The 14,775-nt window shown below is 59.5% G+C and overlaps 1 protein-coding gene across 1 annotated transcript in view; it reads right to left on the bottom strand.

The window, feature by feature from the left end:
* CELSR3 (cadherin EGF LAG seven-pass G-type receptor 3) overlaps window positions 1–14,566 on the bottom strand; it is a 30,843-nt gene extending 16,277 nt beyond the window's left edge. Inside the window, exons 1-7 of the mRNA XM_059823340.1 lie at window positions 11,905–14,566; window positions 4,493–5,125; window positions 2,635–2,857; window positions 2,070–2,185; window positions 1,105–1,193; window positions 544–701; window positions 165–328 (exon numbers count right to left, since the gene is read on the bottom strand). Of these exons, the coding sequence (XP_059679323.1) occupies window positions 165–328; window positions 544–701; window positions 1,105–1,193; window positions 2,070–2,185; window positions 2,635–2,857; window positions 4,493–5,125; window positions 11,905–14,551 (4,030 nt within the window). The 5' untranslated portion in view covers window positions 14,552–14,566. The remainder of the gene's footprint in view (window positions 1–164; window positions 329–543; window positions 702–1,104; window positions 1,194–2,069; window positions 2,186–2,634; window positions 2,858–4,492; window positions 5,126–11,904) is intronic.
* Window positions 14,567–14,775: the final 209 nt, after the last annotated feature.

The raw sequence follows: 14,775 nt of genomic DNA, 5'->3' as shown, positions 1-14,775 counted from the left end.
GGGGACTGGCTCATTTAGGGGGATCTGAAGGTGTCTTTTCCCAATGGGAAGCTGTTCAGCTCCAGCTGTGCTGCCACACCACTGTTACACCCCGGCAGTGCTGCTGCGTGAGCAGGAGGGGCAATTCCCAGGGCAGAGGCTGGCAGGAGCAGAGGCACCAGTACCTGCAGCAGTTCCGTTGTTGGCAATGTAGGAGGCCAGGTCGATGCGTTTGCTGTCAATGTACAGGTCTCTCATGCATCCTACAAAGTCCCGGTGAGTGACAGGGAAGTTTTCCGGCAGGTTGGGCACCCCTCCGAGGAGCAAGGGACCTGTGAGGTCCAGGGACCTGCAAGGACAAAAGCCCAGGGCTTTAAGAGCCACAGCGACCTCAGGCCAGACACCTGGCTCTCCAGTGCAAGGGGCTGGGAATCAGAAATCCTCAGGGACAGGCACACACAGCCAAGGCCCCTGGAACTACAGCTGTCCCAGATGTGAAGGGCTGACTCTGCAGTGGACCGAGGTGCCCTGCTCCTCTCCACACACAGTCCCTGAGGAACTCACTTCTTCGAGCTGGTCTGCACACCCTCTGCAGCACAGGAGTAGTTCCCGATTTCACTGCCAAACTGCAGGGCCACTGAGGCGTCGCATTCATCCACTGTTAAGACGGCCACCTTGTCCTTGGAGGGGCCCTGCACAACCCCCAGGGCACTGACCTTGGGCTGAAACCAAACGCAAGGCATTAGCAGAACACATGCCCCCAGACCCAGGCACCCAAGAGCTCGCACAACAGCAAGGAAAGGGCCTGAGCCCAGGCACAGCTGCACTGCTGGAGTGTGAGCAAAGTAGGAGGCACATCTCTGGCCGAGCCCAGCAAGCAGCACCAGAATTGGGTATGGGTGAGGACACTGCACAGAGCACATTTCTGGTCCTGAGTGTCAATCTCCCCCTGCACCTGGCTGTCTGCTCCACTGCACCCACCCCCAAGGGCTGAAAACCACCTCTACCTTCTCTCCACAGCCTCCCTCATGGGGCAGGGCTGGAGAACAGGAAAACCAGAGCTGCTTGCTCATGCCTCGCGGGGAGAGACCCATGCGCGTGGGGGGACAGCTGGGGCGCACGTACCTTGTTGTAGTAGCGGAGCTGCAGCGTGTGCCACTGCCCATCACTCACACCCCCCGGCAGGTAGGGGCTCACCACCGTGCTGGACTCTCCTGTGGGGACAGGGATGATGGCACACTGAGGGAAGCCAGACAGTCCTCGGACACACCCGCCCCTCCTGCAGGCACCAAGCCCTCCGCACCGCCGACAGCCTCACACAGGGATGGAGAAGGGCTTCAGAGAGACAAGCTTGGCACGCCGGCCCCTGCCTGCTGTGGCCTTGTGGCAGGAGTAGGGCAGGGGAATCACAGCCCTGGGACCGGCAGCCAGTACCCTGGGATGGCTCCTCCGTCCAGGCAGACTGCCAGGGTGCCCTGGCACTGTGCGGCCAGCCCCTTGCCAGCCACTTACTGCTGGGCCTTGCCCTGAGGAGACCAGCGCAGTCAGAACAGCAGCAGGATGGCCACCAGGTGCTGTGCGCAGGGGAGAGGAGTACTGGATACAGGACAGGAAGGAAGCCCCAGCTGTTAACATGAGGGCTCAGTGCTCCTGGCAGCTGATCCCGACACCCATTAGGGCAGAATGGGCACAGGATGGGCACAGCAATGGCACGAGGCAGCAGGGATGAGACCAACAGGATAGCAAACACCCTCCCAAGAGGCTCCTCCTCTCCAGACTGGTTCATGGCGAGGCAGGAGATGAAGCTCCGGATGATATAATGGGGCAGAACGGCAGGGGAGACCTCAGAAGGGTTTGTCCCAGTTTGTGCTCACAACCCCACTGCTGCACTTGCACTCCTAAGCCTAGGGAGGGTCCTGAGACACACACCCGTCCTCTGTGCCATCCACTGACGCTCACCAACACCTCTCTCAACCCCGTCTCCCTTAGCATGGGCTCCATCCAGGGCAGCACCCCGCTCTCCCCGCTCAGCGCAGGCCTTCTCGCAGCTCCCACGGCACAAATCCCGCGACAGACAGGGCCGAGCCTACCTGTGGAGTATTTCAGCTGGACCTGCCCCTGGATGATCTCCACCGCCAGGAAGTCGTGCCTCTCGTTCAGGCGCCCATTGTAGAGCAGGAGGCCGCTGGGCTCCATGGTGCTGAACCTGGGGCAAGGGAGGAAGCGGGAGGGCAGGGTGTGTGCAAGAAGCACGCGGAGATCCCCACTCTCCCGTGGCACGTACCGGCATCCCAGCACAGGGACAAGGTGAGACCTGGCCCTGGCCCCAGTTGCAAGCCCAGCTGGGAATGGGCTGGGAGCTTGATCCAGTGGATGATTTGGGAACATGGGAGGGCCTGGCACGGAGGCAGAGAGCTGGCAGCAGGGAAGGGCAGAGGCACTGAAGGAAGGGACGAGCTGATGCCAGGGGAGACATGCCAGTGCAGATGCAGAGCCCTTTGGCTAAAGGCACCAGGGCAGCCCCATGGAGAGGCAAAGCCAGTAACACAGGGGTCTGGAGAGCACCAGCGAGTCCCTGGATAGGCCCAGGGTGCACAAGAGCCACCAGAACAGGACCTGGGTACCGGTGTCCAGCAGAGGAGGGAGAGGACTCACGAGAGGGCGAGGGTGAGGTGGAAGCGCTGGCGCAGGCCCCGGAACATGATGAAGGATCGCGGTGGGAAGGAGCGCGTGGACACCTCGCAGAAGGGCATCTCAAAGCCGCCCGCCGGGCACTGGCAGCGAAAGCCCCCGTCGGCGCTGTTGGTGCAGGTGCCGCCATTGCGGCACACGCCGGGCACGCAGTGCCCTGAGCGGCTGTCCACTTCGCAGTTCTCACCTGGAGGGAGGGAGACGGGAGGCTTGGGACACATCGCGACTGGGGGGCACGCACGCAGCAGCCGCCCATCCATTCCTTGCCCTGGTGGTGCAGACCTCAGCCCGGGTTTGGGGTAGGGCAGCCAACAGGCTGGAGTTTGTGGGGCGGCTGGGGGCAGGCGAAGGATATGACAACCCAAGTGTCACCCAGGTGTTCTGCACAGTAGCCAGCAAGCTAGCTACCACTGCCAGCCCTGCAACTTGAGCCCCTGGGCTGGATGGGATGCCAGCTCCGGCTGAAGGGGCAAGTTTGGACCCAGGATGGCACAGGAATGGGACAGGAGGGGACTGGCCACAGCTGGGCTGCACGGTCCTAAGGATGGAGAGACAAGGACAAGCCAGGGAAGTCCTGGCGATGCTGAGAGTGCCTCAGCCACTGAGTGGGCACAGCCACTGCACAAGCCTGGGACAGGCATCGCAGTCCTGGCTCTGGGGTGTGGGGACAGCCCAGCACCGCTGAGCTCCCCTGCCAACAGCTATGAAAGTCTCACCCATAGAACCAGGAGCCTCCTAACCCTGCAGGCAAGCTCTGACGGAAGAGCAAAAACCGAGGGAAAACCAGCCAGATGACGGACACCAAATACCCTTGCGGGCATCGCTAACAGGGATGCCCCAAGCCAGCTCAGCAGTATAGTGCAGGGGGTCTGTCCAGCCCCTTTTCCCGTGCTGTCCCTGCAGCACGCAGGGAACCGCTCAGCTGCAGTCCTACGCCCCAGGCCCTGCTCCCATTACTTACTTGCTCAGTGGCATGCAAGGAGGATGAGGAGACAGCATGAAGTGACAGGGAAATGAGCTCATTAACCCTTCTGCTAATGGCTGTTCACGCTTCAAATGCTGGGGGTTAATTACCACTGACTCTGCTTATCTCACCAGGAGCCACCAACAGGAGAGCAGCTCCAAGGCCGCCATCTGCTGCCGCGTTCCCTCCCAGTGGGGAGGGCAAAGCAGGGGCTCCCTCCCCAGCAGCCACAGTCCACCCTCCCTCACCCCTAGGTTGCCCGTGTCCAGACACAGGTCTCCACAGCCTGTTGAGGACTTGGGGCAACAAGACACTGGCCTGCCCAGGGATTCCCCCCATGACTAGGACCAGATCTGCCTGGATTGGATCCTGCCCAGTGGGGCAGCTAGGCCCAGCCCCCCCTTCCATTTTCAGTGGGCAGCAGCTCATCCACTGCGCATGGGCTCCACACCTGTGCCAGACCAGCTGAAGACTGGCATGGGCTGAAACCAGCACCTCCAATGGTCCCAGAGCCCATTGCCACACTGGCATGGGGCAGGGCCGAGGAGACTCCTGTGCCCCCGCCTGGCATGGTCCAACCTGGTCTTCCTGGTCTGTGAAAAAGGCTGGGAGGTGGTGGCCAGGGTCCCCAAGAGCCCTCCATGCCACCTCCCTACAAGACAGATTTCTATGGCAACCTCAGCCCTGCGCATCCAGCACCGTGGAAACATGGAGAGACTGGGAGCAGTCAGACCTCTGCAGGCAAAGAGGGGCTTCACCACCTGCCATCCTGCTGGGAAAAGCCCCCCACCATGGAGACAAAAATGCCAAGGGACCTGCTCACCCATTCCCCCCCAGCCCCCAGCCCTGGGCACTCACCGCTGAAGTGCCGGCGGCAAACGCACGTGTATCCCCCCTCCTTGCGGGTGCAGATCCCGCCATTCAGGCAGGGGTTGGAGTAGCAGAGGTTGATCTCTGTTTCGCAGTAGTCCCCGGTGAAGCCCTGTGGGCAGCGGCACCGCAGGCCGGTGATGGGATGGATGGGTCGAAAGAGGGTGGAGGGGGAGGCAATGAAGGGGGCCGAGCTGTCGAACTTGAGGACAGAGATGCACTTCATGTAGTTCTGGCAGGGCTCCCGCAGGCAGACGTTGTCATCAAAGGGCAGCACCTCCAGCATGGAGGCGCCTGTCAGCGCCATGCGCTTCATGTACAGCTGCTCCTGCAGCTCCTCCGAGCTGAAGTAGCGCCCGCCCCGCGGCGCCATGGCCGAGAAGCTGACATTGAGCACCGTGCCGCCCACGTCCGTGTCATTCTGGATGTTGAAGATGAAGATGTCTTCCTTGGGCATCGCAAGCACGGTGGCCACCCCTTCCAGGAAGGTGGACAGCAGTGGGGAGAGGAAGCGTTCCTGCCACATGTTCTCCAGCCGCACTGTGATGCTGTTAGCCAACATGTCCTCTGTGATGATGATCACTCGCAGGACGCACTGGGCCGTCACACTGTGGATACCATCTGCGGGAGGGAACAGGGACATGCTGCAGGTCTTTGCCTGCTGCTTGGAAGGTCTTCTCCCTCCTACCCCAGGGCAGAGCCCTGCACCTCAGTGCAGTACCTAAAAGGCCCAAGTCCTTGGCTAAGAAAGCTTGGAGCCACAGCCTCGGGGGCTAGCAGGGTGCCACCTGGGCTAGAGGGGGAGTGGTCAGTGTGGCTGCACCTTCTCCCTCCCCTCAGGCTCTCTACTGAGATAACTCTCAGGTTTCCTCCCTGTCCTGGATCTCGGCAGCAAACTGAGCTCTCAGGAACAAAGATGCTGGTGAGATTCAGGCAGAAGGAAGTCCCAGCAGGAGGTTGGGCAAACACAGGAGTGGATGCCAGGGCCTGGGGTGTTTTGCTTCCCCACTGCACCCTGTCTGCCTCCCCCACGCTGCCTTTCCCTGCGCTCTCCTCCTGTTGTTTCCTTCCTCTCTCCTCCAGGGTCTCCAAGCCTTTTGTGCCGGTCTCCCTGCTTCCTTCCCCCCTTCTCACCATCTGCTCCGCATCTCTTCCTCCCTCAGCCCATCTTTGGTTTGTTTAATTCTCTTTAATCTTTATTTTCCTTGAAAACAAACTCCCTCCCCTTGGGACCTCGCACCATGTGAGTGATCTCCCAGGTGCGAACACAAGAGCGTGCATGCACACTTGGAGCGTGCCAGCATGCCCGCCTGCTCTCTCCCAGGGCCCTGGCCGTTAGCAGCATCTCACCCCTCAAGTGCCAGCAGCTCAGGCTGCAGGGGCACAGGCTGCGCAGCACCAGCCTGGACAGGCAATGAATGGCACTGCTCTCACCATGGCACCCACCCCAAAAGCTATGCAATTTGGGGCCCCCTGCCTCATCCCACCTACCCAGCTCCCAGAAACCCAGTGAATCCCGCTACCTTGGAAGGTCATACCCTGCTGCAAATTAGGAAATACTGGCCAAGATGGGAGCTGGACAGACAAACAGATGTGACCATGTTACTAATTCCTCCAGGAAACCCTGCTACAAGCACAGGCAGGCACACAGCACCCCTCCCAGTGGGACACAGACTGTAATTACCCCAGCTGGGGACCTGCAAGGCAGTAAGCCCCATACCTTGCTCAGCTAAAACTCCCACCAGTCCCTCCCAGAGCATGAGTGCCCCAGCCCATTCCCTAGCCTCACCACTTTACACTGCCCAAATGCAAGCTGCCTGGCCCTTTGCTGGGCCCATCGCTCTTCCCCCTCTCTGCCCAGGCAGAAGTTTGGGCAGTGGTTTTATTTTTCAGCTATTAACTCTCCTTTCCACATGACCCCAGCCAGTGGCTTTGCCAGGAGGTATCCCACAAAGCAGCCTGCCAAGGTCCCCCTCGCTCAGGCCACCCCGGGTACCTTTGCTAGCAGCTTTGGCCGGGGCACCCAGGAAGGGGAGAAGCCTGTCTGTTGCTCCAGGACACCTCCTCTCTCCCCAGTCCCCTTTCTTAAGGGCCCTCCACCCCAAGCAGGCAGAGCCAGGCTTCAGCATCAGGAGGCAAGGACTACGCCTACATCTGTGGCCCCAGAAACGCTTGACAAGGCTCAAGAGCCTCAATGCTCCTGGTGAAACGGGGCGATCCATCTTCCAGCCCATTGTCAGCACCCCAGTGCTAATGCCCCATGGGTGACAGCATCACATGGCTGTTGCCAGCACCCTGGTCAGGCCCAGCCCCACTGAGGGCCGGGGGGTGCAAAGCCCTCCATCCCCTGCCAATGCCCCAGGTCCAAGCCTCGCATGCAAAGCTGCCTTTACTGTTCCTCTGTCCCCGTGGCTGCCGCGCTGCAAAGCCTTTTGCTTTCCCTCAGCCCTGTTTGAAGCTTGCAGTGCAGGAGGATTTAAAGATTGAAATGTCTCCCTTTTTTCCCCCCTCTCTCTCTCTTCTACTCTTCAGAAGGTGAAAGCTTTCTGGCAATCCTGCGAATTCCTGTGCAAGCACCAGGCTGCGCGCTGGGGCTGGTGCTCTGGAGATAAGGCTCGCACCGGGCTGGGGGAGCAGCAGTGCCGGTACAGTCACCCAGGAGCTAATCTCCTGGAGGAAGGGGGGTTGCTTCTCTCTGAAATCAAACTGCTCCTGCCCCATATGGAAGCAAGGTGAGAAACCACCCCCATGTGACACCCTGCCAACTCAGACATGGAGGGCAGCATGAGCAGCAGTTACCAAACATCTCCGTCCAGCACCTGGCTGGATGGGGATTTAGACCTGCCTGGGCTCAGCGCAAGGAACTGGCATCATCACCTGCGTTCCCCACAGCACCTTCTCTCTGCAAGAGCCTCATGGGCTGCTGAGAGCACCCAGCCCTGGGGAGGCAGGAGCAAGGGGAAAGCCGTAAGTATTGCTCAGCTGTGCTTGGCGTAAGATGCTCCCCCAGCCACCAGCAGCCCCGCATCCCTCCCTGAAGGACCGCCTGGTGGGGCAGCACCCTGGGAAACCACTGCTTTGACATCAGCTCCCTTCTCAGTGGGAATAAGGCAGAGCGGCCCCAGCCCATCGCCACACCGTGGCCCCACTCCCTCTCCTCTCCCTTTGTCCCCTCCTTGCAGTTTGCCTCTCTGGCCAAGGCGAGCTTGAACTTAGTTCAAGCCCAGCTGCCTCCTGCTCTCCTCTCCAGCTCATGGTTCACCCAGAAGCGAGGCCCGGGGGACAGCTCTCACTCTCCCCAAGGGCTGCTCAGAGCTCAGCAATGGGTAGGCAGACGTCCACCTGATTAATGGCTGTTATTAGGCCTTGGCTGATGCGATGCTGAGTCCTGGGGCAGGCCAGAGGCCAGCAATGCCTCCCAGGAGCAAGGAGGCCATGGCTGGGGAAGAAGGTGGGCTGCAGGGTGCTCGACGCCTTTGGCATTCCCCAGTCCACAGCAGGAAAGCCAAAGCGCCCCTTTCCCAGTTCCCCGCAGCAATGCGGAGCCAGCCCCAGCTTCACAGCCCTCCTTGGTAAGCTCCTGCATAACACACTGTCCCACCTCAGCATCGCACCCAGGGCTGCCTCCCCCCTCAGCTCTGTGCAAGGGGAAGCAGATGGTTAAAAGAATGACCCACTGCAAATGGGGGGGGGGAAGCTACTAAAAGAAAGCCCAAAGCTGGCTGGAGGCACTGACCCCCCCGGGAGGCATTTTAATCACGAATGCTCGGCCTTTCTGATTAAATCCTGTGGCTGGAGAGCTGGTGCCTGGTGAATATTCATGCAGCAGAACGAGGAGCCCTGGAAACATACCTACAGGGAAAGGAGCAGGGAAAAGGGACACGAGGGGCTCTAACCCTGTGCTGGGCAGCACCACAGGGTCATCATGTTTGCACTTCCAAGACTGACAATTACCAGCTTCAAAAGCAGCAAAGCTACAGAAAGAAGAGCGCTGTCTGGAGAGTGAGATGGGCAGTAGACTCCTCCGGAGGGGCTGTGCTGTCAGCCTGGGAATGGAGCTCCAGGCCTGCGCTGGAAACCTCTTGCGGGGAGCAGGGCTGCCAACCACTGCCCAACAGTTTCCTGGGTCTGCCAGGGTGAAAGCCCATTTCTCCTGTCCCCCCATGCTGCCAGAGGCTCTCCGGATCCCCAGGCATCACCCCAGCCCACTGTGTGGCATAAGGCATGGGCTCCAGCCAGCGCTCCAACCCCAAAAGCCTTTGTCACTAGCAGAGGTTCCCCTTCCCCTACAGCAAACATTTTGGCCTTCAACCTCCCAGGGAGCTCCAGGGATCAGGAAGAAGGCAGCTCAGCTCAAGCAGCCTCCCTGACCCAGGAGGAGACGCACCACTGTCCCTCACTTGGGGGGACGAGGAGCTCAGAAATAGGCTCTGGTGCATCGCCACTTGTCCTCTTCTGAGTGGCAGAGCCAGCATCTGAGAGGGCGAAAGCCACCGCTATGACTGCAACACCGTGAGCAGCCACCTCGGAGATGGCAAGGGTGGTCTGGGGACAGACAGAGGTAGCTTTCACATTTGCAGCTGAGGAGCAGTAAAACACCTCCAGACAGAGAAGCCAGGAAAGGAGGAGACAGGTATGGGTAAGGTGAACATCCCTCACCACTCCTGAAGGGCTTTGGCAGACCTCACAAGATTTTGACGATACTTGACAGGTTAAGAGATCTCAGAAGTAAATCAAACTTCCCTCACCCAGCACAGAGTATGAATGTCACTATCCCAGTACCTCTAAAGACAAGACGACTTCAAAACCACTCCCTAACTAGGAATGGAAATCCTTAAGTCTCCCACCCTAACTCTGTGGTCAGCACCTCCATCTGTGATGCACCTAACAGGGGAGGAAGCTCCTGAGAGTGGGTTCCTCAAGAGAGGAGAGGCATGCGAGTTGTGAAAGGCAGGGCAGCCCTGGGACCCTCACCTTGATGTGTTCAGACACAGGAGTCAGGACAAATGTGCTCTAGGGGGGAGTCTTCCCTGCCAGGCTGGGATTTTAGGTGAGACATCTTGGACAAATAGGTCCCCTCACCAGCGCAAGCTCCTGGGCTGCAGGCCAAGGGGAGCCGTGTACAAAGGGCTCCAGAGGAACAGGGGCAACGCAGCAGCCACAGCTGAGTGCGGCTCAGCCTCCACCCTTGCCACCAGCCTGGCGCAGTGAAACCAGTCTGGAATGGTTTAAAGACAACACGATGTCAGTCTCCTACAATGACCCGATCTCACACTGTGCTGCTGGCCCACTACCTCACTGTTTTGCACCCCCAGCAGCCGAGAGCCATTTTTAGCAGCCATTGGTGCCCACACATCTGCAAAGAGCGGGGGTCAGTTCTGAGGCTGTCAGTCCCCCTGGAAAGGCACTGGTTTGTGATGGCCCAAGTCTTCCCTGCCTCCTACAAGGGGCTGAGCTGAGAACACACACAGTTCACAGGCAGGCAGAAAGGCCCTTTGCCCTGCGATTTAGGGGGCTCCAGACTCCCTCAAAGGGAACATAAAGCTCACAGGCAGGCAGGGAAGCCGCTCCCTCCTTGGATGCCGACCCTCGGTACACCCACCTAGGTGCTATTGTTGCCTTCCTGCAGGAGGAAGGTACTCTGGCGTGGTGCTGCGCCCGGGCAAACAATGCAGCCGGGTCTGAATGTCCTGGCCGCCAGCTCTGCAAACCCACCCGCCCACCCTCCCCCTGCACACGGCAACAGCATGGGGCTGCCGGGGCTGCCAGCTGGGCGGGGGGCTTCAAACAATAAAGAAGGAAAAACCAAACCAGACCTCCACCTCCATAGCCAATATCAAAGCCAACAAAAGGTCCGTTTTCTAGTGTATCACTTCCCTCCCCGGTACAGCTCTTCCCCTTCCATGTTCTCCCCTCCTTCACGAGCGCACCTCTCCCAGTCTCCCTTCCCGCTGGAAGATGACGACACTTTAATTGCAAGGGCCCCCTCGCCGCGAGGCGGCTCGATGCAGGACTTCGGGACGTGATTGTCTCCTGCCTTTGTGCAGGGTTAAGTGTGCGAGGAGGCAGGGCTTGCATAAATACACTCAGGCAGAAGCTGGAAAGGTCAAAACCACCCCCCATTTCCAGCGATGGGCATGTGTGCGTCTGCACCCGCTCTCAGCCAGCCCTGTGGTTGCAATTAACCCCCAAAGAGCCCCGATCCACCAATGGGCTGGTGCTGGCCATGCAGGATTGCCTTGAACAGGTCTCCTCTTAAAGCCCTCGCTCCATCTTTTGAAAGAAATCCTCCTCTCGCTGAATAAGCCAGATAGAGAGAGGGAGAAGGTGAAAAGGGAGGGCAGCTGGTAGCCGAGGGTCAGGGGAGCATCACGATTTAACGTACGGCTCCCCAGGCACTCTTGGTAATTCAGCACTTGGCCCCTCCAAAGAGGGCTCTTGCCCTCCCTCCCCCAGAGCTGCTCCTCGGTTCAGTGATGGACGGATGCCTCCATTTCAGATCACACATCCGCAAGCAAAGAAAGGCTGATGGTGAAGGCAAAGCTCAAGCAGCGGGGAGCTCCAGGTCTAAACCCCGACTGCTCACGAACAAGCCCCTAGGTCCATCTTTGCCCTGCCCTCAGCTGGGCCAGAGGGGACCCCAACACTCCCCAAAGCCACCCCGGCAGCTACCGCTAGCATCTGCATTTGGATACTCTGGCAACGCACACGATACGAGAGTTTTAAGCACCACGCTCTGGGGTTTGTCACAGCTGTCCCCTGCAACACTAAGTTAGCTGCAGAAAAGTGGTACCAGGTTTCAGAAGCCGTACCAGAAAGCGCAGGTGTCGGTAGGTGCCACAGCCAGAATCCGGACTGAACCGTTTGCTACCAGCAGATGGGTATGTTTAAAGAGGGCTCCCTCCACGCCAAGTTCAATCCCTCCCTCTCAAGCGCAGCTGGGGAAGCACTCATTCCCGGCAGGGAGAAGAGCCACCCTGGCTTGGGAACGAAGTGGCGTGCCAGCCCCTGGGCCGGCAGCTTGGCCACCTGGAGAACCAGCTGCTTGCCCGGCCAGCCCCGTACGGTGCACATCACAGCCTCGCTGGCGACAGCAGCTCCAAAGGTATCTTGCTAGCAGCTACGAGCAACCCTCACAGCTGAGTAACAATGCTTTGTTCTTGCAGACTACCTCTGGCCTCAGCCCCCTTACAGAGCACTCCCCTGCAGCATGCCCCCAGTGCCACCCCTCCCAGCCCCTCCGGTATTCCCTGATTGGAAGGGACTCCCAATCCAAATCTTGTTGCCAGTCCCCAACCTGCCCCCCCCGATGCAGAATGGGCTCCTGAGGGGGACCATGCAGAGCCCCCCTGAAGGTACTGCACTAAAGGTTTAACAATTTGATGATTTTCGCACCCTACCTGTGACGGTCACCAGCATGGAGGCCACAAGCGGACGGTTGTTGTCCAGCTTACGGCTCAGCCTCAGCTCCCCGCTCGATTGATTTACAATCAACAAGTGCAGTTCATTTCCCCGCTCAAAGGTGTAGAAGAGACGGTCAGACACATCTGGGTCATAAGCTGGGACCTTCCCTATGACCCCCGAGGGGAAGGTGTTGGACTTATTGGACACATAGTTATTGAACAGGATCTGGAAGTTCTTGAGAACAGGGCTGTTGTCATTCTGGTCAATGAGTTTGATGTGGACTGTGGCTCTGCTGACCAGAGGAGCAGAGGTGGCCTGCACTACAATCACGTACTCAGGTTTTGTCTCATAATCCAGGTCTATCAAGGCTGTGAGCTCCCCAGAAAAGATGTCCATCTGGAATATCTCAGGGATGTTGCCTTCTACAATTTGGTACATGATCTGAGCATTGGGTCCCTCATCCGGGTCGACAGCTGTGATTTGGGCCACGACAGAGCCTACGATGCTGTTCTCCTTCACCAAGACCTCAAACTCTTCAGCAGGAAAGACAGGGGCGTTGTCATTCACATCCTGAACGGTGACCTGGATATGGACAGGAGTTCGCTGAGGAGGGATGCCCCTATCCACAGCATAGGCAGTTAGCTCATAGACGGGAACGTTCTCACGGTCCAGCCTGCGGACAGTGCGAATGATCCCTGAAGTGGGCTCTATGGTGAAGTCTCCATCTCCATCCTCCCCGTTCTGGAAGGTGTACTGCACTCGCCCATTGGTGTGGGCATCCCGGTCAGTGGCAGAGATCTGGAGCACGCTGGTGAAGGGAGGTGCGTCCTCAGAGATCATGCCCTGGTAATGAGGGCTGACGAACTGCGGGGCATTGTCATTAACGTCATTCACCATGATTTCAACGTAGGTGGTGTCCGCTTTCTGGGGGATCCCGTTGTCCTTGGCAGTGATAGCCAATGTGTAGGTCACCTGGTCCTCATAGTCCAATTCTGCCTGGAGAGTGATGGCCCCGGAGTCTGGATCAATGCGAAACTGAGGAACGTTGTCTTCTAGGTAGTATGTGATTCGGGCGTTTTCCCCCACGTCATCGTCTGTGGCGCTGATCACCACCACAGTGCTGCCCACCGGCCGGTCCTCATTGATGCTCACAGAGTAATGGGCACTCTGGAACACGGGCCGGTGCGTGTTGGCATCAGTGATATTGATGTGAACGTGGCAGTTGTCACGCAGGGTGCGGTCGGAGGCTGTCACGGTGAGCACGTAGCGCCTCTCCTGCTTGTAGTCCAATGGCAGAGACAGAGTGATGAGCCCCATCCCGCCTTGCGTGCTGATGGAAAAGCGGTTCCGCGTGTTGCCTCCCGTGATCTGGTAGGTGATGGCACTGTTCACATCCCGGTCGATTGCCGTGACGCTAAGGACGCTGGTCCCTACGGCTGCATCCTCATTCAGGCGGATGAAGTACTCCTTCTGGGTGAACTCGGGACGGTTGTCGTTGACATCCATGACAGTAATGGTGACACTGGCAGAGGCAGATAAAGACGGAGAGCCATGGTCCCGAGCCTCTACCCCAAAAAAATAGTGCTCGACTGACTCCCGGTCCAAGGGCCCACTGACTGTGATCCACCCTGTGGCACTGTTCACCACAAAGGGTGTGTCAGCCGAGACCCCCGTCAGTTTGTACTCCAGGCGCGAGTTCTCGCCGTAGTCCGCGTCCACGGCCTGGATGTGGATGACAGAGTGGCCGAGGGGAGCGTTCTCCAGGACGGAGATTTGGAAAGGGGTGCTGACAAAGATGGGGGCATGGTCATTGATGTCCACCACCTGGATGCTGGCCATGCCAGTATTGTTAGAGAGGGGAGGGCGCCCCGCATCCTGAGCCCGGATCCGCAGGGCATACTCCCGCTCCACCTCAAAATCCAGTGGGGCCACCACCTGTATCTCCCCAGTGACACTGTCGATGGAGAACTGGCCCCGGCTGTTCCCGCTGATGATGTTGTAGTGGACCAGTGCATTGTTGTCCTTGTCAAGGTCTGTAGCGGTGACACGCAGGATCTCAGTGTGGGGCCGTATGTCCTCCCTCACCTGGACGATGTAGCGCTTCTCGCTGAACTGAGGAGTGTTGTCGTTCTCGTCAAGGACCGTGATGTAGACCTTGACTGTGGCAGAGCGGGGCCCCGGCTCCCTCCCCTGGTCATTGGCCTCCACCACCAAGGAGTACCTCTCCATCTTCTCCCTGTCCACCGGCCCGCTAGTGGTGATAAGACCGGAGCGGGGGTCAATCTCGAAGACAGCATGGGCAGCCCGCTCGTTGACGAAGCGGTAGCGAATGTTGGCGTTGGGCGGGGAGTCAACGTCAGTGGCCCGCAGCTGCAGGATGGGGTATCCCTCCTCCACGTTCTCCCGGATGGTCTCCCGGTACTCGCCCTGCTCGAAGACAGGGTCGTGGTCATTGCGGTCAGCCACGGCGATGGCCACCATGGTGGTGGCAGAGAGCCGGGGCACCCCGTGGTCGGCGGCTGTCACGCGGAAGTAGTGCAGCTCCATGCTTTCGCGGTCGAGGGCCTGCGTGGTGGTGATGAGCCCGGCCCGCGGGTCGATGCTGAAGAGCTCCCGCGAGCGGCTGTTCATCAGGGCATCCATGGAGTACACCAGCCGCCCCGCCTCGCCCCCGTCGGGGTCCTGGGCCGCCACCGCCACCACCGCCGTCCCCGCCGGCTGGTTCTCCGCCACCTCCGCCTGGTAGTTGTACTGAGGGAACAGCGGGTGGCGGTTGGGGGCTGCGCGCCGACCCCGCCGCCCCGGGGATGGGGACGGGAAGGGGAGCGGGCGCGGCGGGGCGGCGCGGGGCGGGCAGCGCGACGGAG

This window comes from Gavia stellata, chromosome 12, assembly GCF_030936135.1.
Source record: "Gavia stellata isolate bGavSte3 chromosome 12, bGavSte3.hap2, whole genome shotgun sequence".
In the NCBI taxonomy this organism is placed as follows: domain Eukaryota; kingdom Metazoa; phylum Chordata; class Aves; order Gaviiformes; family Gaviidae; genus Gavia; species Gavia stellata.
The sequence above is the reverse complement of the archived record's forward strand: the minus strand, read 5'-3'. Positions and strand labels throughout refer to the sequence as shown.